This window comes from Empidonax traillii, unplaced genomic scaffold (assembly GCF_003031625.1).
Source record: "Empidonax traillii isolate 1590-97213 ecotype Southwest subspecies unplaced genomic scaffold, ASM303162v1 scaffold600:size394560, whole genome shotgun sequence".
Taxonomy (NCBI): domain Eukaryota; kingdom Metazoa; phylum Chordata; class Aves; order Passeriformes; family Tyrannidae; genus Empidonax; species Empidonax traillii.
The window spans coordinates 185476-210209 of record NW_020955793.1 but is presented as its reverse complement, the minus strand read 5'-3'; the positions used below and the strand labels follow the sequence as shown (position 1 = coordinate 210209).

General features: G+C 38.7%; 1 protein-coding gene across 3 annotated transcripts in view; it reads right to left on the bottom strand.

Moving 5' to 3' along the window:
- Positions 1-3608: 3608 nt before the first annotated feature.
- Positions 3609-24734, bottom strand: part of PALLD (palladin, cytoskeletal associated protein) — a 200921-nt gene continuing 179795 nt past the window's right edge. For all 3 annotated transcript variants that reach the window (XM_027898507.1, XM_027898508.1, XM_027898509.1), the window contains 8 exons: positions 23949-24170; positions 18717-18866; positions 14904-14998; positions 9699-9831; positions 8526-8733; positions 7642-7807; positions 6767-6900; positions 3609-5783 (listed from right to left, as the gene is read on the bottom strand). In XM_027898507.1, coding sequence (XP_027754308.1) covers positions 5611-5783; positions 6767-6900; positions 7642-7807; positions 8526-8733; positions 9699-9831; positions 14904-14998; positions 18717-18866; positions 23949-24170 — 1281 coding nt within the window. In that variant the 3' untranslated portion in view covers positions 3609-5610. The remainder of the gene's footprint in view (positions 5784-6766; positions 6901-7641; positions 7808-8525; positions 8734-9698; positions 9832-14903; positions 14999-18716; positions 18867-23948; positions 24171-24734) is intronic.

Genomic DNA, 24734 nt, shown 5'->3' with positions numbered 1-24734 from the left:
TTTGCCTCTAAAACAGACAGGTTATTTGAGCTCCCTTTGCTGTGTTATCTTTTGTAATTAGGAACTTTATTTTTGCTGTACTAACTGCTGATTAATGCTCTGCTATGTCAGCTTCCCAACTTCCACATTCAGCTCAGCCCTGTTTCCTGGGGGTTCAGTCCTGAATTATGGCTTGACTCTGCCAAAAGCAGTCAGGACAAATCTGAACCTGGAAGTGCAGACAAACTCATCATCAGCTTTCACCCCACTCCCCCCTTCAGGTGTTTGTTGTTTTTGCTTCACCTTAGGCTTTGATGCCCGTTGTCCTCGGCAGAGACAGAACATTAATGTCTTAATCCTTGAAACTGGTGATTGTAAACACCGTGATGCTCTATCTCCTCTTTTAGGTTATATAGAGTGACCTGAAATTAATTTTTTTTTTAAATGACAGTTACTAGCAGTAGCTGTTTCTTTTTAAATAACCGTTTTTACATGTTGCAAGAAAGCACTAATAATTATAAATGAGAACTTCTGCTTTTATTAAGTTGGCTGTTTAATGGATTTGCTTCTCAGAAAAAGCTTTGAATTAATTTAAAAATATGTTCATTCTTCTGATGAGATTTTAAACTGTATTATGCTTGTCATATGCAGGACTGTGAGGGAAATACCTAACAGCTTATTTTAGATTTTGAAATCTACATTGTGTGATTGCACTTTGTATCCTAGTGGAAAGTGGACCTGGAACTTTACAAACTGAAATTTGAGTTGCTGCTGTTCATACTTGAAATGGCATCATTTATGTTCAGTTCAAGATCTTTGGATTTACTAGTAGTTGTGCTGATAAAAGAATCATGTTTGATTTTAGGTTTTCATTTACTATACATTACTAAACACAAATCAGTAAATTACCTGAGGCTGTACAGACTGCACAGTTGAAGTTAACACACACTTTATGAAAACTAAGACTTTTATTGGAGATTAACACAATAAAATTAGTGAATCTGATTCCAACGTATTGTTCTTTGAGACAGGCTCTTTCCTAAAAATGGCTCAGGCAGTTTGTCAGAGAAGTGCTGCAGGTAAAAGCCATCTCCAAAATCCACTAGTCTTTAATATGCAATAGACTACAGGTGTGCTGCCTGTTGCATGGGAAATCTTATGAGGTATTTTCAGTACCTTTTGTGGCAGCTCAGAAGGGTCCTGTGCTTGGCAGAGTGGTTTTGTACAGACAGCCAGAAGTTGTCCAAAACAAAAAAGCTTGACAATATCATTCCCTGAAACTGTGTTGTTAAACACATAGGGAAGAAGTCCTACCATAATCCATTCAGTGTGATGAGATTTGTAGAACTCCTGTAAATGATGTCACCATTTTGTGTAGTGGCCATGTGTTGTTATTTTTTTCTGCTTTCTTGTTCTTCAGCTCTTTCTGGACCATTTATGCTACTACACAAATAGATAGTGACAGTGGTTACAAGACTTAGCCCTTCCCCAGGGTTACCTGTTGCACTGCAACTGTTCCATAAAGCAAAACATTTCTCCTTCCTGGTTGTGTTGAAGTTCATTCATTTCCATTTTCTGTACAGCTGCTGAAATCACTGCTGTACAGGTACTGCTGCTTCTAGCCTGGCTTTTTTGCTCTAAGCCTGAGTTATGTTCCAAACATATTTTTATTACAGATGCAGTGCAGTACAAGATTATTTTATGTCTTATTCACACTTCTGTAAAAGGGTGCAAACTGTGCCTTAATTCTGAGTTAGAGCTGCAAGCTTTAAGGCAAGTCAAAAATTCTGTTTGCTGTCTGGAATATATTGTAAATTCCTTGGGGCAGGAGCTGTGTTTCTATCTGCCTGATGTGTCTTACGTGCTCATAGTTCTGTTCAAAAAGAAATCTGTGCAGAGGCAAGGCTGTTTCTTTTAATCATTTCAGGAGGATGAGATAAATGTCAGCAAATTCTACCCTTTGCATGTACATCTGAATTGTGAGGCAGTGAATTAGCCAATGTGCATAATCCAGGCAGGCAATTTTAGTCCATGCATTATTTCATCTACACTACATGGCATGGGTTTGGCAGCTGGGTCATCCAGCCAGAGCATGCAGCTAATTCCCTCAGTATCATGGCATGTGAGCTCATGAAGTACTTACACATGAAATCTGTTTGGGCTACTTGCAGAGGTAAGGATGTAGTTGATCATATATGGGAAATCAAGGCATTTATTAGCACACAACCTAAGTGAATTAAAATAGACTTTGAAAGTGGTGCTATAGAAAGAAACAATTATTTATAGGCTGGGGTTTCAAGTTGGACTGGTTTTGATCCCCAACTGCCAGTTGGCTGTGGTGAAAAAAACCCCTATGTGCGTTAAATAATTGTTGCTGTTGCCCTAAAGCTGCAGGATAAAGGCACTGTGTGTTAAGGTACACCACCCAGCTGGAAAAACCTTCATTCATATGGAATTTTGCACTTCACTATTGGTACTCTTGATAGAGGTTTTTGTCATCTTCCTGAATGTTGTGGCATTGAATCTTTGACTGCTCTGAATATGCTTGAACTGATCAGCTTCCTAAGTAATGTGAAGTCTGCCCATAGCTGAACTGGAAGTCTTGCAAAAAGTCAAGGCTCTTTTTTCTTAGTCCTATAAAATGACAAAATACACTCTCAGGTCATACTATCTATCTTGGTATATGTGGAAGAAGATTAAACTTCTGAAAGTCACTTTGATGCTTCCAAGAATTTTAGCTTTTTGGCTTGAAAAGTATTTCGTTTGCTTGTGCCACACTTCTATCTCTGAATTTGTAAACCCAAACAGTCCCAGTAACTAAGTAACAGCACAGCTGAATGTTTTCATAAAAACAACGTTGCTGCTTAGAGATGTGATTTACTACTTAAGTGTGTGTCTGTACGTATATACAGAGGCAAAAAGTGATGATGACCTCATCTTGAGCTCACAAAAGCAGTCTTAGTTTTATAGTCTCCCAGCCAAAGACAAATGTACTGTAAGCAGACAGAACTCCACTGACTTCAGTTGCAGCATCATCATTAATGTCAGTACTCAATTCATTGCTGACATAATCCTGTTTGTAGTGATCAATGCTTGAAATGTGAATCTAAAAGAAAAAGCTGGATTATCTTGCATTATTCCTGATATCTTCACAGAGAGGAAAGAAGGAGAAACTAGTTAATAGTCAGGATTTTACAAGAAAATTTTTCTTTTTCTTTTTTTTTTTTTTCTTAATTTGATACTGCCTTGTTAGCAAGCTGTTCTTAAATGGATTTAATGACATTCAGACCATGCCCTTTACTTAAATCAGTTGCAAGTGATGACATATTGCAATTACTACACATACAAAACAGACCTGCATATTTTGTAACCTATTAAAAAAAGTATCTTCCAGTACTTCTCTCTGGCAAGAGTTTCTAGAATTTATGAGTCACGTTCCTCTGTTCTGTTCAAACAAGATTCCAGGTCACAAGCAGAATATTCTGATAAATTCTAGTCATTTTTAGATGCCGCATGGAGCTGTAATTTCACCTCATGCATTTCATGTATTTATAACATTTAAAATCTCCAAATCTTACACTTGCATGCTTGTACTGAAACAGTTATTAGTCTTTACCAGAAGGAAAAAATTCTATTCGTGTAATATTTATTGATGTTAAACCCACATTATATCAGCACAACAATCCAAAGTAATGATTATACATTTTTTTATAAATACAAATAAAAGGTGGCAAAATAATGCTAGTGAAGCTAAACAAAAAAGTAAATTAGCATGTCACAGTTGAGGAAAATTTGGCAAAAGATATGACATACTTCTAGGATAGAATCAAATTATTCTCAGCTGACAAACTGTGACGTTAATCTAGATTAACGATCCCCATTACTGGTCATATCCTGCACCAAAATAGTACTACCTGGTGTGCTTAAGTTTATTAGTCACTAAAAAACAAAACAAACTTTGTGTGCTTACAAAGCAATACACGTATAGCAGTAATGCAATATATGGTGTACACAATTACAAAATTAAAAAAAAAAAAAAACAAAAAACAAAAACATCAAACCAAACAAATCCTTAAGGACTTCTGAATAAATGAACTGAGATAGAAGATTTCAATACTTTTATTATAAATAATGAAAGATACCATATATGTGCTTCATATAAGGAATACAGTGTTTTCCTTTCCTAGCAAAGTATTTTAGCTCGTACCATCAAAACACTCATTTTTCTTGTCAGGCCTAGTAATTCTTCCATCCCTCCCTCCCCTTCAACTGAGATTCATTTTGTTCTAATTTAAAACTACCTAGTCAGGTGTGACTTAAATGGGGCTCCACACTGGTGTGGATTCGCCTTGCATTCTGAAAGTAGCCTTCAGGCTTTTCACCTATGGTGCACAGACTCTACCCCTTAAAAGAGCTGTCATTTGCCTACAGTCAAGAGAAGGAAAAAATAAAACCTACCAGAGATACATGCTATGTTAAGAAGAAAAAAACAAAAAGGAGCACATTTGATGTAGTTTTTGTCTATCTTCATTTTCTACTTCCTCAGATCTGCAAGCCTATCACCTCTGATGTATACATGTCACTTAAATTCATATTGCAGTTTCAACCCATTTTTCACTTACTGTACATTTCTAAAATCCTCATACATAGTACACAAGACTTAAACAGTCGAACATCCCAAACATACACTCCCTAGTTTTCAGCTCACCTTAGAAGTTGAGATATTTGAATGGGAGTATTATGAGGTTACAGACTACCTTCGGGAAATCCACAGTTTCAACCTCTTGGCCAGTGCCCCTCCCACCCCTTGCAGTAACCCACTGCAGTGGTTCCTACGGTCAGCATTTTTTTCCCATCTAGTTACCGATATGTGTAAACTGAAGTAGACTGTTAGTACATGTCAGCTCTTCCTTGTTATTGTGCAGAAGTTAATTTACTTCTGCTTAGACTGCCCTTGCTGTATGTTTGTAAGTAAGCCCCCTCCTAGATAGCAAAAAGGAAAAACACAAACAAATTGAAAGTTAGGGTGTTGATGTCCATACTAACAGCATTGAAGGCAAGATATTTTTTTCACTGTAGAATAGAAAGCGGTTTGCAGAGATCCAGCATTTCCTTACATTTCTCTTCCTTGTCCCTTCCTGTTTTATTCTTGTAATATTGCACTTGTTCATTATAGCTGTCAGAACATGTTGCCATTTTAGAACTGTCGATAACCAGACATTCTGATTTTCTTTGTGATCTAACAGCCTTGAAGAAAACATCTTGCACCATTAAGATTGTGGTAGCATCTACTTACTGCTTACGAAGCATGTAATGAAAAATAGTGTTCTCTTCCGAAAAATCTGTCTCTCTGATGTATTTTGGCATCTATGAAAAGGGTTATGAAGCAATGTAGGTTAAGGAACCGGTGAATGTGATTTGTTGTGCAATGTGTACATTCCTATTAATAATCTATCTATTCTTCTAATTTGGTATAATGAATAAGGAATACATGGTTATTGTGTTTGTTGTTTATCTTTTGTACTTGAAGGTGTCTGCCCTTGCATAAAGTGACATAGGAGTATCATTGGTCATGGCAATGGCTTTCAGTGTTTCTGCTTTGAAAGAAAATGATGGAAGCGGCAGTTGAATCTACAGGTCATCACTCTCTACCAGGCCAGGTTGCATTGTCAGGTGGACTGGATTTGCCTCCGGCTGGAAAGCTGCTTTGATGTCTAGTCCTTGGTCACAAAGTGCAGCGTATCGGCTGGCTGAGGGCCGCACCTTCTTTGGCTTGGTTGTCTGAGGTGGTTGTTGCCACTGAGCTATGGATTAAAAAGGAAAGACAAAATGTGAGCTCTCTTGAGCTGTGCAACAAAGCATGCCAGATGCTCAGTCAACCCTTTGTAAAGGACATACTAACTTGTGAGCAGCAGAAAACCATTATATCAAAGGTAAGTTTGTGTAATTTCTTGGCATTGTTTTGTGGGTTTTTTTTCCCCAGCATCTAGTTTCACCTTCAGATGTGGTAAGCAAAAAACAACAGAGTCTGTGTTCATTACTTTTTGGCACTGTTTTCTACCTTTCCTAGTGCCACTGAGAAGGGTGACAGCAAGGAGGTTGTTTCCGGGCACTCATATTACAGTAAGAGGCCTGTTCTAAGGTTATTTGTTGTATTTAAAAGGAAATGATCTGGTTGCCCTTGCCAACCCTTGTATGCTGAAGAACACTGAGCCGAATCTGTAATTCACCACCCCAGAAATCATCCTTTATCATTCCAGTCTCTCCCCTTCCGTCTTCCCCACCCTCCCTTAATTTTTGTTATGAGAAGACTGGTAAGAGATACTGCTTTAAGAAAACATTCACTGTGTGAGGGAACAAACTGCTTTGGGACAAACTGAGTAATTAAGCAGAAAGCCATAAAAACATCTACTACACTTCTGGTAGCTGTCACAGGTGTATTACAGACTAATGTACAAAAGAATACAAAAGGTTAGGGAGGTGCTAGCAGAGCAATAGTAATAAAGATCCACAGAAATAATGTAATCATGCCGTTATCTGTTGTTAATTAGCTATTTTTAACGTACTAAGCAAAAACAGAAAGCATGCACTTGTTTTAGGTATCTGAAAGATGGTGAAAAGTACTTTGACAGAGCATTTGTTGTCTTGAAGTGGATGTTTACTATTGAGGAGAAACTATAAACAAAAGAAAGAGAGACCAATGTAAACCACTCTTGAACAAACTAAAACTTATCGAACTGTTGCTTTTTGGGGGATTAATATGATCATGAAAACTGAAGGCACTTACTATAAACATCCAACCTGGCAGTGCAAGACACAATCCCAGCCTCATTCTTAGCTGAAACGGTGTACCAGCCAGCATCCTCCTTTGTAGCTCCCTGAATAAGCAGGCAAATGTAGCCGTAGTTATCCTGGTGCATGCTAATCAAAAGAAAAGTAGAAAATTACTATTTCATTTGCCAGACAGTGTAGACTATTTTAAAATGTCATGATAAACTGACCCAGTCTTAGTTACAGATTAATTATAGTCCACTTTTAATTAATATGGAACTTCCTCTGAAATTAGCAAGTAGAAAATAAAACCTTGAGTATGCTTAACAATTTGCCAGTTTAATATCCTGAATTGAAAACTGAGAAGAAAAAAATGCATGAAGTAACTTCAGTTTTACAATTGCAGATTAAGGCATCTGGAGTAGCAGGGACACCAGATCTTACCCAGATTTTTTGAGGAAAAGACAAAGAAACTTGAGGGACATCTTAGAATTTAAAATACTGAATCTTAGTTGCTTAACTATGCAGCAGATTTATGAATCAAAGTTTCTGCTGAAAAGCAGATACCATTCCTTAGGAATTTTGATTTTCAATAGCTAATTTCCGTAAGTCTTGGTTTTGGAAGAGAAAATCTAGCTCGCCACTTGCTTGAAGTGAAAAGGTAGTTGTATAAGTCTAATGATGGAAAACAAGTGACATTTTACTTCTGGCTCAGCTGCCACATTGGGTGCAAGTTTGAGTAAATTTTATAAATTATTACAATCACTAGTTAATATTTATGAGATGCTGTTCACACAAAGCATTCTTGTGACCTTTTCGGGTTTTATTTATGTTACAGGATAAATCATCATTGAAATTACACACGGGGAGATTATTCTAAGTCAGTCTAACCTCACTCGATCAGTGTTGTATGTGAGTGACTCATTCTCTTTCTTCCAAAATATCTGAGGAGATGGCTCCCCCGAGATTCGACACTCCAGTCGCACCGGGAATCCCTCAGTCACACCTGTGTTTTGTAGCTTTTCTATAAACACAGGTGCTTTTTGTACTTCCTTAGCTGTGAAAATAAAAGATTGCAGTTATGTTAACACTAGTCTATGAAAACGTAGCCTTCTTTCAGCAGCATGCTAACAACAATAAGGAAAGACCTAAGTGGCATAAGGAAACATAAGTGTTGTCTTCATTAACCACAAAGTTCAGTTGTGGTTCCTCTGAAGAAAACAGTCCTATCAGTATTTTGTTAGGGGAAAAGTGCACGCTAAAAGAGCTGATTCTTCCCCAGAAGAATTGGAATGTAGAGCATGAAGACTAGATAAAGTGGCTGCACTACGCTTGCTAAAATGTGCTCCTTGATATTCCATTAAAGCATGGACTTCTAATTGTAGAAGGAACTGCTCTACCACGAGTCTAGAGTGGCATTAGTCTGATATGATGTGAAATGCACAGGTCATATCCTGCTGGCTGCTCAGCAGTAAGTGCGGGTCTGCATGGATTGTCATTAAGAAAAACATTCAGGGAAATTGTCTGGTTTGTGGCCTCAGCCGTGCCTCAGGCCAGCCGCCCTCCTTTCTTAACTGTGTGCAAAGATATTACATGCCAGTCAATTTACGCCACAACATAACAAATACCTCACCTACAAATATACCACAGTATACTGCCAGGTTTCCTTTTCTTACCCCCTACCCCTCAACCACATCATCTGATGTCACTCATGTTTTCTTTATTCATGTTATCCTGGCAGTGCTCAGCCTGAAAGCTTAGCATGAAGATGTTACCTGCAACAGTGAGCTCCAGGCTGAATGTATTTTCACCAGCTCGATTGCTGGCAATGCACGTGTAGATTCCAGCATCTCTGGATGTGACTGGTTCTATGATCAAGGAGTGCACACCATTCTCACGCACCAACATTTTGTGAGAACTATCGGGGCGAATTGGTCGTCCATTAAGTTGCCAGCTTAAGTCTGGAGTCGGTAACCCACTAACCTTGAGTATAAAGAAAGTAATGGGAAATCATTTTAACCACATGATACGCTGGAGGAGACCTGACTTGTTACTTCGGAGAAGTTTGGTATTGTTTGCTACCACAGATGTACCAAAAGTTTTAGAGATCTAGTTCTGTAATGACTTATGCATTGAGTCAATTGTATTCATTTGCTTACTTTCTGGCCAACTCCCTGAATTCCATGATGTCTTACGGGTGTGACTGAAAAAAGATCAGTCTTTAGATAGGCTAGAAGCTAAATAATAATACATTGCAAAACAAAAGGCAGGGTGACACCTTTTGTCTTTTTTTATTGTTTGCTCTTCAGGTGGAATAAGAAGATACTCCTTTCTAGATTAACTTCTTGTTGGAAACTCGCAGACAAAAAGATGGTTAGCTGACTAATTACTGAACTCTTAAGTTCCATTCCACCTAGGTGTAACTGGTGACAGCACTGCCTGCACTAGTTAATACTAGTCTGTGTCAACAAGTCTTGTACTGTTGAAAGCCGTACCACTTGCTGTGGGGACTGCTCGAGAACAAATAGCTTCTCCCAAATAGGTCAGCGTAAAGTAAACGGAAGTCACCCAAGCCTGAATTATTTCTGTTCGGCAAATTCATTAATCAGGATTATATTGTTTGAAACTTTAACAGGGGTTCAAAACTCAAGGAGTAAAAGGACTTAAAATGGAGTGGCACACTGTCTTTATAGCGTGTGCTGCTTCCCTCCACACCCCAGCCTAGCTGAATTCTATAAATCCGTTTACTGTGTGCCCCACGCACTGTCATTGGATGGGAGGCAAACTTTTATTGCCCACTTACTCACTCAAAAGTAGGGAGATTAATTACCCTACTGACAGGTACTGAAACTGGCAATAGGCAAAAGAGCTGTGAAAAGAAACCAATGTGGTTTTTGAGTCAGCTAATGTTATCAAAAGGTTGCTGCTACCCTTTGTGTGACACTTGCCTTGCAGTCCATCCTGCATAGTTTTCCTTCTTGAACAGTCAGGTCTCCAGGAGCCTGCAGAAAATGAGGCCGGAAGAATCGTTCCTGAATTGGTTCATTTTCATCACCACTGTCCCTTGATCGAGATCGTGGTCTTAAAATAACATGAAACAAAGTTAAATTATTTTTTCTTTGCTAAATCAGAAGAACCATAATCAATTCTAAGACTGTTTTGAATTTTAAACTACTTCTTTGACCTATACTGTAATCACTCCATATCTACACTGGTAGCATTTGCTCCAGACTGAATTAATTATGACACTGTACTTATTAATTACTTTCATTTAATTCAAATTTAATTTGTTGTGGCAAAATATGACCTATAAAATAATCTTGCTACAGAATAATTGCTTGTAATATTAATTAATTTTATACATGAGAGTGGTTTTGTTTACAGTTAGTCTTTAAATCACTGAAATACAAATAAAATAAGTTGGCAGGTCTTGGCATGTAGCTTCAGTTCCCCATTTCTAATGTCCTGTGTATTTAGTCCCCTCACTGTTGCTGATTAGACCGGAAAGTACATGCACTGTTCATTAACTGTGGTTCTCTTTCAGAAAATAACAGCAGCTAAAAGCTAACTCATCTCAGTTGAGACGAGACTTTTCACATCAAGCTTATCTTCTCTTGTTCTGCACTAGTGAAGACTTTACAGAAAAAAATCGGTGGTATTGAATTGCTGTGGGTATTTATTCCTCATTTAACATTTTTTTTTGAGATGATCTTGAACATTTTCAAAGCCATCAAATTGTGGTATCAAAACAATGAGAATTTCAGTTATGAGCAGTAGGAAGAAAAACTTTAATTGTTAATTTTTTTCATAAAGGTACCATGAAAGATTTTATAAAAAAAAAAAAAAAAAATAAAAACGAAAGAAAAATAATTCCTATCCCCAGAAACAGTATCAATCACTGTAGGCTTCCATGATGTCATTTAATCCATTTTCAGCATTGGTTATTCTTGTCTGTTAATCTACCAAATCTTTTTCTAAAGGGTTACTCATTTAGCTAGATTTTTTTTTTCACTGAAATTAGCATTATTGCATTTTGTATGATTTTGTAATCAAAAAAACTTGAAACAAAAATTTTAGATCCTTTTTTGTCCTTGCTGATCAGCTCCACTGGGTTCCATTCTGGAGCCAGCTGCTGCTTACAGTAACATCCCATGTCAGTGAAGGGGGGAACTATTCAAATATCCTGCAAGATCACTTTTAGCCATGACATATTACAGTAGAATTCTCTTTTCTGAATCCCATGTTCTGTTAATTTTTGCCAGTGTTTCTCTTTTGGATGGGGTCTGCAGTGTACATGCTTCAGTATAAGTGCCTATACTGGATTTTCTACTGCCCAGGGACATTTCTTTAGGTTAAAATAATTCACAAAAAAAACCCCAAAAACTTAAAACCCTCAGTGGTCTCATTTGGAAAACAAGATGCTGTACTAACGTATAGAAGATAAACATTGCAGCTGCACACTGTTCTGCACTGAGGTTGTGGTCAATTAGAGTTGCTTGAATTTGATTTATTTTGTTCTGCTCTGTTGTTGCACTTTTCGCTGCTATTGCTCTGTTTGAATTCTGGCCAGTCATCACCTTTGCTACAGTATTATTTGTCATTAATGGATAAATGTTGACTTTTTAATCATTCCAGTTTTCCCACAGCTATAAGTAAAGGCAAAGGAAGGGTCGGGGTAGTTGTGTAGATACCTAGTCCACAGTAGTGCATAATAACGTAGGTCTGGATACTGAAATAGGAAACACGGACTGACATCTCCGCACACACTAAAATGAAAGCTTATTCTTTTGCCTTATTAGGCACTCTTCAGGTTCCTAAATCCAGGTCTGAAATACCTCACACTTTTTGCCACTTGAACACGTCTAAAGCTACTTCAGTACTTCCAGCATTGCAGCTCATAAGCACCATGAGCTTTAGCTGGTGAGTTCCTAACCAGGCGGACATGCCTTGTGTGCATGTAGATGGGATGGAAGATGGAGGATAATAAAGAAAAGCTTTACATACTAACATCTTTTGGTGATGAGTTCTGCAAGACCAACTAGAAATGGTGGTATCTGGTCAAGTGAGTGCTGCACAGTGCAAGCAACTTGTGCAAAATCTGCTTCCCCAGTATTCACATGCAGCCTGTTTAGAGACTGTTGGTGAGATTCCAACAAAGTACAAGTAAACTAGTGCTTTGTAAGTTCTTGTGAGGCTGAGCCAAACAGGTTAACTGGCACCTCTGGAGTGTGAGAGCCACCATCTCATTGCTGCAGCTGCATGAAAAGGCAGCAGTGGTCAAAAGTGGTGGGGGAAGAGGAGGGGCAGAAATTTATGCCAAATAAAATGGAAAAAAAAAAAAGGTTAAGAATTTGTGATCACAGATGTTGCATTTCTTTTTACCCCTTTTCAAGTTTACCCCCAAATGGAGTACTTTTTGAGCCTCTACCTTGAGGGGTGAAACTAATATTTTAATTCTAAAACATTCTGTAGTTTTAAAGAAATAGTGAGTGGAGTCAAGTGCTTCAGATGTCTAGGAAAGACAAATGGCAATACACTGGAATACCCTCAGATTCACTGTGGGCTCTTTAGAATTGTGATGTGGGCATCACATTGCACAGATTAGTTTCAGCAGAACTGACATCATATACTGAATGTTTCCAGGGGAGATTCCGTGGGTTGGTATGGTACAGTGCACTAGGAATTTCAGTGAGCAAGAAGCTGGGGAAGACTTTATGACTGACCATATAGTAATGATCACTACTTTGGAAAAAAAGAAGATTAAGTTACAATTAATCCCCTAATTGAGAGCAGGGAGGTAGGAATGTTTAGTTTTAAAATTTTCCTTAAATCTCTTGCATTTTAAGATGATTTATTTGAAATTCTGGCTGCCATGCTTAGGTGACACAATGTTGAGCACCGTGTCATCTAAGGGATTGAGTCCAAGCTTTGTACACGTCAGAAGATTCAAAAGTGGTCCCCCCAACACTCCAAGTAATACTAAAAAGGTGATGTTTGTCAGCTAAGCAAATTTCAGAAAAATACATTAAGAGCAAAATAAAACCCCAGAGTTCTGCCAGAACACATTCTGTAAGAGATTAAATATCCTCCAGGAAAAAGTCTGTCAACAGTGTAACAAGTCATAAAGTTCATTAAGTTCACTGAGCTAATAATTACGCTTGTAATGAAAAAAAAAAAGTTCTGTTGCTCTCAAGCAGAAAAGCAAATATAAATAATATCATAATGTTACAGGAATGTTACTTATCAAAAGTCTATGGCAATAGAAGGGACAAATATCACAGTGTATGGGGAAGCACAGTATTTTGGTATATCACATTAGAAAAGCCAGTGATGGGAGTCTGTCTTAGGAAGGTTTTACATGCTCCCATTTCATCAGTCTCTGGTGAACTGGGTGGTGGGAGTAGTGAGAACTGTCACTAAACAGAAATAGTGTTGTGCTGAGTGCTTACAGAAACAGCTCTTCAGAGCAAAGATAAGGGGATGAGCCCTTCACATATGCTAATTTTACAGGAAATAAGAACCCTCAGTAATTGCCCTAATTTTAATTAAACTGCTGTATGAAAATCCCTACTGGACACTCAGACACCCAACCCAAAGCAATAGTGGCTTGTTGAGTGCGTGTCTCCATTAGAAAATAAAATCACGACCATAAGCAGCCTCGTACTTTGATTGCATTTGGAGAGATTGAAAAGAAGCTCTGCCATTATTACCTGAGGTTTCTGTCCATCACAGAGAGACACACAGACACACATTTTGTCCTTCAGGAAGCCGTAGGAGTGCCAGCTGCTTGCTGCTCTTGCACCTACCTATATTCCTGTCATGCATCCCTGTTTTTAGAGACATTTCCCCTTTCTCACCCTGTGTGCACTAAGTTGAAACTTAGTTGAAACCTGATTCTTCACAGCAGCTCTTCCCTTCAGAGATTAACAGGGACTTTTCATTTTTACCCATTATTTGCGGGTGCCAAGTGCTGTAGTGACTATCTGGCTACACCAGATGGACCCAGCCTTTTCTGTGCTCTTCTCCCAGTGCAGTGCTCCGTGAGCCCTCTGAACTTTGGACTTAACAGACCTAAAGGTGACACACTGGAGAGGGAGTTGGTAGGCTGGCTCAGCGAAATGCTGGGAAATGCTTTCAGGGCTGCGGGAAGCCCAGTTTGTTCCATGCAGGAATAAGACAGAGCAGATCTTTTAAACAACCAACCTCACTTTCTAATACTTTCTAGTTGTCAGAGGGAGGAAGAGAGCCTGTTTTGCATACAGCAGTTCTACAGTACATACTAGTACCACTACTAACTGATAGAGAAATCCTTTCCTTATTGACACTGTGTAATTATATGTACTCTGTATATTACAGTTGGGCAATATTGAGGTTCTATGGCTGTTGTGACGATTAAGCAAAGCACGTGCCTCATTACAGCAGAACGAGATCCAGAGCCCTTTTACTCCCTTGAAAGCAGTTCTCTTTGGGTAACCAAAATGAGTTTTTTTGTATCGTCAAAAGCTGTCTGAGCTGTGCTAAAGAGCCTCATAAATGCTTGGGTAATGAAAAAAAAAAATTATTTGAGGGGAAAATTCCCTTATATGGTCCAAAAACATAAACCAAAGCTTCGTATGAGAATAATTGTAAACTCACCAAAGATAAGTTTAATACTTTATTTCTGACTCATAATTCCTTATAAGAACCTGAACTGAAATATTAAATACTGAAATAGTAAAATATTTCTAATGTAAATCTGATAAACCTCTTTGGCATGCGGTTATTTCTGCTGTTCCTTTAAATGAATACGTATTAGAAGCTGCAGGAGATGCAGGTTCCTGGAAGAATCCTAATCAGGTGAAATGTTCTTAAAAAGCCTGAGTGACAAGGTCCTTCCCAACCACTGATAGTGTGATTTGGGATATGGAGTAACTAGTGAATACCACAAAGAAAGGAGGAGAAGACAGGTAAAATAAAGATACTTAAAGGTCACATCTTTTCAGAGGTCTTATATTTCTGAGTGTGCAAGCTCTGCAGCAATTTTCAGACAGCAATGGTCACATTTCTTTCTGAATGCCCTAATTTTAACTTACCTGCTTATTTCACATTCTTTATCTTACCACAGTTATTTTGCAAAACCCATAGTATTAAAAGAAAAAAAAAGCATCAAATACCTTCTTATATGAGGCTGACCTGAAGGTGACCAAGGACTGCGGCCTCTTTGATTTACAGCTTGAACCATCAGCCTGCCCGTGCAACTTACTCTGCCCTGTTACGAGGATGGAGAGGAGAAACGTTAAAAGACTTGAAACATGTAATATAAATGGACAAGACAAGTAGTTCAAGGTCTTGAAAATGCCACATGGTGAGTGCTGGCAATTAACAACAGAGCTGCTGCCTCCGAAGTGGATTGATATATTTGATCTGGTGGGCCCATAGTTAAAAAAACTCCTATTAATGTAAAAGGCAAAAGAATTTGGCAAGTAGTTAATAGGTCCTCTCTGCAGAGCCCTGGTTTGGTGAAGCCAAGGAAGCATACAGTTGTGTTGATGGACACTGGTTGTAGTTCAGTTACCTAAGGGTATTTTCAGTGAATGATAAATAAAACATGGGCTCTGGTGTATTTGGTCCTCTTTTTTCTTTTCCTTTTTATTTTAGAAGACAGGTTGTCCACCGCAAGCACTAGTCATAACAGATTTGGGATGGGCTCACTTGAAGTCAGAACTGCCAACATTCAGGGCTCTCTTGAATTCATCCTGTAAGGGATAAAAGCCTCTGGCTGTCCCAATAAACAACAGCTCTGCCCCCTGGGCTGGTAGCAGTAAGGCAACATCCACATCAGCTTTGCAGTGTATTTCAGGTCTAAGCTGCGAGCTCCACACTCAAGTCTGTCAGCATAAAAGTGACAAATATTTTTATCACAGTAATTGAGGGGTTGCAAATAGCTGTTCTTTAACAACTGGCCAAAGCCTATAAAAAGCCAATTTCATTGGGCTCACAAGCAGCTTTCAAATAGCAGTGACTTTTTTGTTACTTCTGGACTGTTAGAAATTAAGTCTGTGTCCTGCTTCTATTCCCATGACCCACTTAGTCTGCAAGAAATATCCTTGCATTAAAATAAACCATTGTGCATGACCCACAGCAATTCCTTAAATAAAAGGGTTTTTTTTCCCCCTTGTGTTACAAGACCATTAAAGACATCTGGAACAAATGCATTTCTATTTTGGGCACCACTGCATATTAATATTTTTTCTGGCAGGTGATGAATACACATATTTTGGGATAATCTCTGCATATCTCAATACATGATGGCATCACAAAAGGAAACACAAAGGGCAGTAAGGAATTTGAATGGGAAAGATGAAGCAAGAAACCAAAGATTTGGAGAAGTCATGGGATGAAGGGGAGGGAAGCAATGAGGGGGAAGTAATCAATGAGAAGATGTCCTAGAAACTAAGGGAACTCCAGCCTGAGGACTGTGGGTGCATAGTGCAAAGAAGTGGAGAGAATGGGATGAAAAGAAGGAAGGTGAGAATAAGGACTTGACTTGAGCCCATACAGCTCACAGGCAGAGCTCAGTTAAGGAACGTGACCCATAAATAAAGACCTAAAGCAGGCAAGGTTTTGTGTTTGTCTAGGCCCGGGGTCCATTTGCTCTGGATTAAGTTCTGTGCCAAATTTTACACCAAATCCCAGTGGTGTGTCAGAACCTTAATTCCAGGTCACTGCATTTTACAGCAGGGCCTGCCGTGTTGACTATCACGGGCCACTGCCAGGGTCTGTCAGCAAGTCATTTTACGTACTGCTATATCAGTCCAGTCATGGGATGGCACGAACTGGCAGAGCTTTAATGGACTGAATCCTTTGCTTTAATAAAACCAATTTCTATCAGCCTTTTGCTTTGTAGTTTGGTGGTTCCAATAACAAGGACCAAAACACAGCAACAGCCTAGCAAATATCTACCAGTCCATCAGAGTCATGATGTGGGCTCCCTTATATTTACGTATTTCACTTTCTCAAGGAAAGCTTGCCAAATTTGCCTAAGTTTGTGATAGCTTTGAGATGTGGACAACTTTCCACAATTATAATTGAGAACGCTATGCCAAAATTATTTCCACTCACAGGATGACTTAAAAGAATTGGAATTCAGATATTTGAGTGTGAAAGGCTAGTACATTAACTCACAGCCCTTCTTTGCCTCCATTGTACTGTTAAATGCATAGTAAAAGCAAGCAAATAGTAGAAGAGATAAGTATGTTTGCTTGGGAATTACACTGTAAAAAAAAAGAAAAAAAATAGAATGGGCTTCGTGAAACACAGATGTTTTGTTTAGGGGAGCCAGAGGAGGATGCTTCTGGTTCTTCTCCAAAGAAGGGAAAAAAAGCACAAGCACAGAATCTTATTGCTTAACAAAACTGCTTTTTCACTCCCCGAGCTAGGACCCACACAAACTCACCTCATTTTAGTACATCTAAAAACCCACTAAGAAAGTAGTGCCATCAATGACCAGAACTGGAAACCTAAGACAGTTGTGTCATTGAATGAGCATTATCCAGAATAAGAAATGCCCAAAAGTAGGTCGTAAATATTCAGGGACGGAGTACAGTGCCCAAACACAAAGGCAGTTTGTTCAGCAGGTTCTCCAAGACTTTGGATCACACAGTAACACTACCTAGGGAAACTTTATGCCTGCATTAACACAACCCTTACAGGAAGATGAACAGGAATCCCTTCTTACCTTGAGCATGTATACATTTTTAAACCTGCTGTGAATTTCAATAATTTAAATGGTACCAAGTACTGTAACAGTGGTCATCTGGGCGAGAAAGCTCCCAGCTGGAACAATTCCATGGCCTTATGCAATTTCATTAATTTTTCCTTTACTTTTAAATGTAGAAATACTATTTAAACTACCTAAATTTAAAGCACTGCAGTTTGTAGAAAGAATCTAGCCAAAAACTGCTATCTGTGTGTTGTCTGTATATACAATCCCATACACTCTCAAGCCCACTGCAGTATGAGCAGGACTGACCAGCTGAAGAGCGAGGCAAAAATGGCAACGTCATGCTAAGTAACCTAGCAACACGCATAACAGAGCACAACACTCCTGCATAGATTAAACTCTGTCTCAGAGATACAGTTTGTTATTCTACAGTGTGATTCTGCTTGCAGGCCTAGCCTTGGCAAGATATTTAGCGCTACGGAAGAAAATAATTCGTTACATCCCAAAAGTTTTGTTACTGCCTTCGTTTCTCACATACAAGTCTTTCTCCTCAGTTTGCTGTGGTGCAGGAAAAGTGAATTGAAAAAGTTATTTCGATAGGATGTGTGACTTGTAAGTTTAGCTATACCCAATGCACTAGTGGGTTTTTGCTTTATACCTCAGTTCTTATACTGCGTCTGTGAAGAACAAATGACATTATAAAACCAGTAACAGAAAGCAGTTCAGAAAAACAATGTTTAAGATGAACACAGGAGACCTTTCAGCTACATAACAGTGCTAGATTTTTTTGCCTTACAGAATTGCAACTGCCTAACGTAAACACATTGAGATGTGATATACTTGCACTCATTTCAGAAAGTTGGCCTCAGTCAGTGAGTAGGGTCACAAAAGAAAAATTAAACCGCAGGATTGAGTTACATCTGCTAGTAAAGTGGATTTTTCCCCTCTTTATGTATATGTGCTATCCATGCTCAGTTAGGATACTGAGATGTTATCAGCTGAAACAACTAGTGGAAGAGTAATTAAAAAACAACACCCCTCCCCCCTGAAACCTCAAACCATAGGAGAAAAACTGCTGCTGAGTTGCTAATCTCTTGGAGATAGAAAGGTCCCACCCTACTGATGCAAGATGAAAACAGAAATCTAACTTGCATACTTACAGTGACTTCATCATTTAATTAAATCATGCATATGTAAGATGAGCTAACTTTCTGAAGATTTATGTCCAGAAGGGTATTTGCTCTGGAGCCAAACCTTCATTTACCTGTGGGTTAGCAGCCATAATAGTGTAATTCCCATCATCATCCAGGGTGGAGGCTGCAGTATGCAGTGAGCAAGTTCCATCAGGTTCTCTTTGAATTCGGTAGTGATCACTTCGTTTAGAAATTTGCTTCCCATCTTTAAACCAATAAATCTGCAGGAAAAAACAAGGCACAGCTGGTAAGAGGTGGGTGCTCATTGTCATCATTTCTCAATTAATAGCACTAATAAATCTTAACTGCTGAAAAACTCTCTGGTAGGTATTAAAAGAATACTGTTTTGAGCAACTGGTAGAAGTGCAGAGCCACATTCCATGAGCCACTTTCCCTAACGGTTACAGATTAGCAATTGTTCAAAGAGAAGGAAGGCAGCGTGAACATTTACTGATGGAATTTACGGATGCATAAGGGGTGTACCCATCCCAAGGGCAGAACAGCAGCTGAATACTTCAAGAACTGAAAATAAAAGCCATTAGAAAAAAAAGTTCTATTTCAGAGAAGACTGGTCATTTTAAACTTATTTCATTTAAATCTGAAGCAGTTGCGGAAAGAACTTAAGAATGCTATTTCTCTCTTTTCAGAAAATAAAAAAACATAGACCAAGGTAATTATAGCTTAATTAATTCAATGGCAAATAAAATAGAAGCAATGATCTCACTGTTGAAGCACCCCTTTTGTCTCATACCCGTTACGCTGACTCGACTGGACCAAAATGCCAGAGAGGATTCAGCCGCTCGTGCCGGCAGTGAGCAGCTCAGTGTGGGAATGGGCCAGCTCAGTATAATGACATGATTGAAACAGTGTCACCCCGATGTGACAGGCATCTACAGAGGTGGACAGCTTTGCAAAGTAATAGGAAATACTTCAAAGCACATAAAAGTCAGCACATAAATAGCCTTTAATCACTGTACGCCAACACCAGCATAGTTCCAAGCTGTACAGAACAGTTACGTTATCTATCAAACAGAGGTATTTTCCATTACTTTTGATACATAATTTTATTCTCTGGCTGACCCGAGATCTACTTTCAGTGAGCCAAAAAAAATGATGTATGCAGAATAATACAGTAATCCATGAATTACACAAAAAAATATGTGTTTTAATGCCTCAGACTTGAAGCAAAAAATAAAACATTTTGACCTAGCTTTCAGAATTTTTCTTTTGCTTTTCTTTTTGTCTTGTAAAAATAATGCAAAATCCCAAACTGAAATATGCTAGAATCAAAAGTAAAATGTTGTCTATGCATGAACACACACAGGGGAATACCTGAAACATTGTCTACTAGGAAGGCTGTAGTCAGCTGCCCAAACACATATTTAAGTAGAACATTATTCAGCTGTCTTTTCTGAAACACGTAACTATGCCATAACATCAGTTGGTGTTCAGCATTTCAGACACTTGTGCAGATACCTGCACCATTTTTACAAGGTCAGCTTGTATAAAGTACAATAGCTATATTTGTCCTGGTCCTGTGACTGCCGGGACTATTTAGCAGGAGGAAAACATACACACATTTTCCTCAGTTTCATTCTTTAAGTGGGAATTTAGGTCTTAAGAGTGAAGAAAGGGTGGTGGCTTTCTAGTAAAAACAAAGTGACAAAGCAAAGCACAATTCCAGTCCTGATAGAGTTTAATATGATGGGGGGGGGTGTTTGTATATGTGTGCCAACATTTCAAAGTTTGAAATTCACTCACCTGGGGGAAAAGTTAAGGGTATACTTTTAAATTTCACAAAGAGACAACAGAGGATTTTTTGAAGGGAATAAGTTGAAGTTTCCCTTCAAAAATTTATTACTGTGTATGATTTTTATATTAACAAGCATTACGTGTAACTCAAAATGATTTCATTTCCTCAATAGCTGGTTATACTTGTTTCCCATTTTGTCTGTCAGCAGCCTTGCAGAGACTCTGTGGTCCTAACAAAAGATTTAGTCATGTCTTCTCATCTGCTGACAGAGCACTTACTGGAGATGCAAAAGATATTTGATCACTTATATACACATGCTAATGGGTGCTAAAGCAACATAGCTGCAAAAAATGAGTTTTAACTTGCATGCTTTATGTGTGTCATAATGTTGCTTGGAAATGTACTGCATTAAGCAGTAATTATTTAATAACAATGCACTTAGCAGAAATATCAGGAGACATGCCAGAAATTATTACATGGAAATACATGCAAATATTAACTGAACCAGTTATCCAAACATCCAACATGTATATGTTGTCCAATACTTATTTCAACTAAGTTTAAAAGCATTGGCATCCCTTATGCGCAGTAAATTCTTAATATTACCTTTATCTGACATGGAGTTAATAAGTAAAACACTACTGCAGGAGACAATGGTCCTTGCAGTGAAGTATTTTCTTTCTAGGATAGCTTTTCATAAATGCACCACTAAACTATTCAAGCACTGAACACTGCATCTGGATTGCTTTTATTCACACTAGATTTTCAGAAACTAATGTGTAATGACTAGAAATACAATGGAATACACAGCACAAAAAGAGTTTTGATCCTAGGCAGCACAGACATTTTTAATCACCAAGAATTATATTCAGCCATGTGAAGAGCGAGCAGTATGAGATTTATGTAACAGATTAGCTCAGTTGGTCAGAGCATGGTGCGAATAATGCCAAAGTTGTGGGTTCGATCCCCATATGGGCCATTCACTTAAGAGTTGGACTCAGTGATCCATGTGGGCCCCTTCCAGCTCCACAGAATATTCTGTGGTATAACACATTCTGTGATAACCTCTTGTATGGCATTGTCCTAATTCTGAATAGAAATATTTCTTAAAAAGAAGTATTCCACAGTCCCTCTCGTAGCACCACAGGTTTCTCATTTTAATGAAAAAACAGTTTTACATTACACCAAAGGTTATAACCAAAAGTAGATTCAGATTTAAAAAGTCATATTTATGAAGACAGAATTTGCACATCAGTGTTCAATTTACATGGCATGTTCAGAGGAAAAAATAATCAAGCCAATAACCCTGCTTAGAAAAATCCCTTGTAATGAATGCCAGATTTTAGAAACTCTACAGTTCTTCCCAAAGCCATTCCTTGGCAGACCTGACAGAATACTTAGAAGGGAGGAGCTTCAAGTTAGTAAATTATTTCCAGCTTTTCATTTGCCAAAGTAAAGAATTTACTCAGGGGCAACATTTCCAGCTTCAACAAATGACAGCAGAAGGGCAGCCCACAGCCATCGAGCGTTTCAGAATTGCTGTCTTGGCATACTCTGGCAGACGAGGGGAAGATACAGCTTTGACGTTTGCAAAGCCCAGCTAACAAGTAGCCATTACAACGGGACTGAAATTGGTTCCATCCCAAGCAACTTAACAAATTGCACAAAGCATCTGCAAGTGCCTGGAATAAGGGGTCGTAGTTCCAGGTGCAAGAGCAAATCGCTTCTTAATGTGCATGCTTTGACACTGCAGGAAAACAGAACGTCCTATCTGAATCACGGTGCATTCCCATCAGATGCTCCTCTATAGTGCCGCGCTTTAGAGGAAGTGCTAAGAATGCCGTTTCTTGGCTGTGCAACCCCTATTGCCCAAGTGAGGGAAAGGAGACATCCTCTTTCATCTGTCTTAAATCACGCAGAGAAACTACACCTTAATTGGAAACTGTGAAAATTAGGGAATGGCGAGGTTGACTAAGGCTGACTCATAATAGGTCATCTAGCAACTTAGTCATAAGCCTCAGGCAAAAGGAGTACCTCCGCACACACTGCACCTCTATCATCAACAGACCCATTTGTCTTCCACCCTTGTTCAGCACAACAGATTCTCAGCTGTGGTCAGCTCAGAAGTAATGCTGGACATCGAGGGTTTGGTTTCAGCCAGACTGGGCTAATCTTCTCAGCGTGTGTCTTCAGTTTGAAGCAGGAGCGCTTTTTTGATGTAAGTATAGTGATCAACCCCACTTACTTTGCAGTGGTTCACATCATGTTGTGGTCTTGGAGCACAGAACTGGATTGCTTTCAGATGACACTGAGCCAGAAAATGCGCTCCAAGAACACATCTAATGTGCTGCATCTGCTTCAGTCTGTGGGATGAGATTAGAGCCTGAAGTAAAACCTCCTGATATGTGTTCAAGGATGGATATATCATTCTACAGATTTACAGATTTGCTTCTTCTGGTCTGCAGTACTTGTTAATGTAGATGTAGCCCTAGTTCTCTGTTGTTCTTTCTCTGCTACCTGATAAAATCCTTTTTTTTTTTTTAACACTTTGTACAGTATCATACATGTATATCATTGAGCATGTAAAGTCATTTGTATTTATTTCTGTTCAAAATCCTAAATACCTGTAAAACTTACACTAGATGAGAGATTTAGATGTGGCTTCTGCTGTGAAGATCTTGTGGGGCAACATTTAAGATACATAAGAGATAAGGCATCTTTGATCTTGTCTAAGAAAGACAAGAGCTCCTATCCACAAGAGGTCACTGTAAGAGCTACAAGGATCTCACAGGGACGGCACTGTCTCTGGCAAGGAAGTTGAAGAAGCTGCTGTTGTTTGCCTGTTGCATGAGTTGATTGGCAAGCAATTGTTAAAATGGTTATATACAACCTACACAAGACAGGCATTCTTCCAGGCTACTGACATCATGGTATTTTTACATTCGCTACAAGGAACTGCTTCCCAAGCCCAACCCTCCTTCAGAAGCTCATCATTAAAACCTTACCATCATGTCTCATCTTGCTGATGGGATATATGAGAACTTGTGGTATTTTATTACTCCTTCCTCTAAATTCCAATAAAATTTAGTCCTGTTAGCGTGTGTAGATGCTGAAGAATGCAGAGATACCACGCTGGCTCCTAACCAGAACCAACATATTTTTGCATTAACATGTTGCCATGCCTGAGCTAATTACCCATGCGAGAGAGATGAGGTTGCTTTTGGGACTACTGTGCCAGCTCACATGGGACTTTCTAGCATTGCACTGAATTCTGTGATACAGATGTATCCTCTGAAAATGGCAGGAGAATTGCTTCCAGGTAAAATAACTGAGAGGAAGTCTCAGGAGGGAGTAACTGAGAGCAGAAGCCTCATAGTAGGATTTTTGGCTAGTATGAATCTAAATCTCATCCAGAGATGCCAAAAGATATGCCACTTTATGCCAGATAAGTGTGAATGTCTCCTGTTCCTGTAAGATACAGATCATAAGATCCAGACCCTGATGGTAAAGTACCAACACAGAACTCTTCAGAGCATTTCTCTTTTCTTACCTTTGGCTTTGGATTTCCCGCCACTTTGCATGTAAATGTTACTGGCATTCCCTCAAAGATTTTGTAGTGCTTCAGCTTTATCTCAAAATATGGTGACATACTGTTATCAATAGGTTCATCTCCATGTTGCACTTCATCATCTGATTCTTCCACAGGAGATCTCTCCAGCCTATATTCGATCTCACTGATCAATCTTTGCTCAAAACTGGAGACTTTATATTCCTGTCAAATAAGAAAGGTAGATATTAGTGCCCAGCTTCAACACATTGCTCAGCAAGATGTGTTCCTAATGTTTGGGGTTTTATTTTACTGATCTTTAACAATCCATTAAGTTTTTACATATAAAAGGAAACTGTAACTTGTTGAAGAAAAACACTATAATCCATGCCTCCAATAATTTCCCTGTGAAACAATCAAGACATCTGGTATAAGGCAAAAACTGTATTTCATGTTGTCTTAAGGTCTAATTTATAAGGGGAAGGAAAATCATTGGTTGCTTTTTTTCCATTTTTAAAAAAATCCTATAAGAATAAAAGTATTCTGAAGCAGTTCATAAAGACAAAAGAAACACACTAATATTTCCTTGAGGGTACAGACAGATTTAGGGTGGTTTTTGTTTCCAGATGGTCAGAAGACCATATGGTTCACATCTGCTATTTGCATAGAACTGTACCAGAGTTTGAACCAGAAGGCTAAAATTATGTTGTTTATAATTGCCTGTAAAAATGAGGAAAAAAAATAAGAGAAAATGGCAACACTGGCAGTCCATGACTGTCGCCTCCCTTT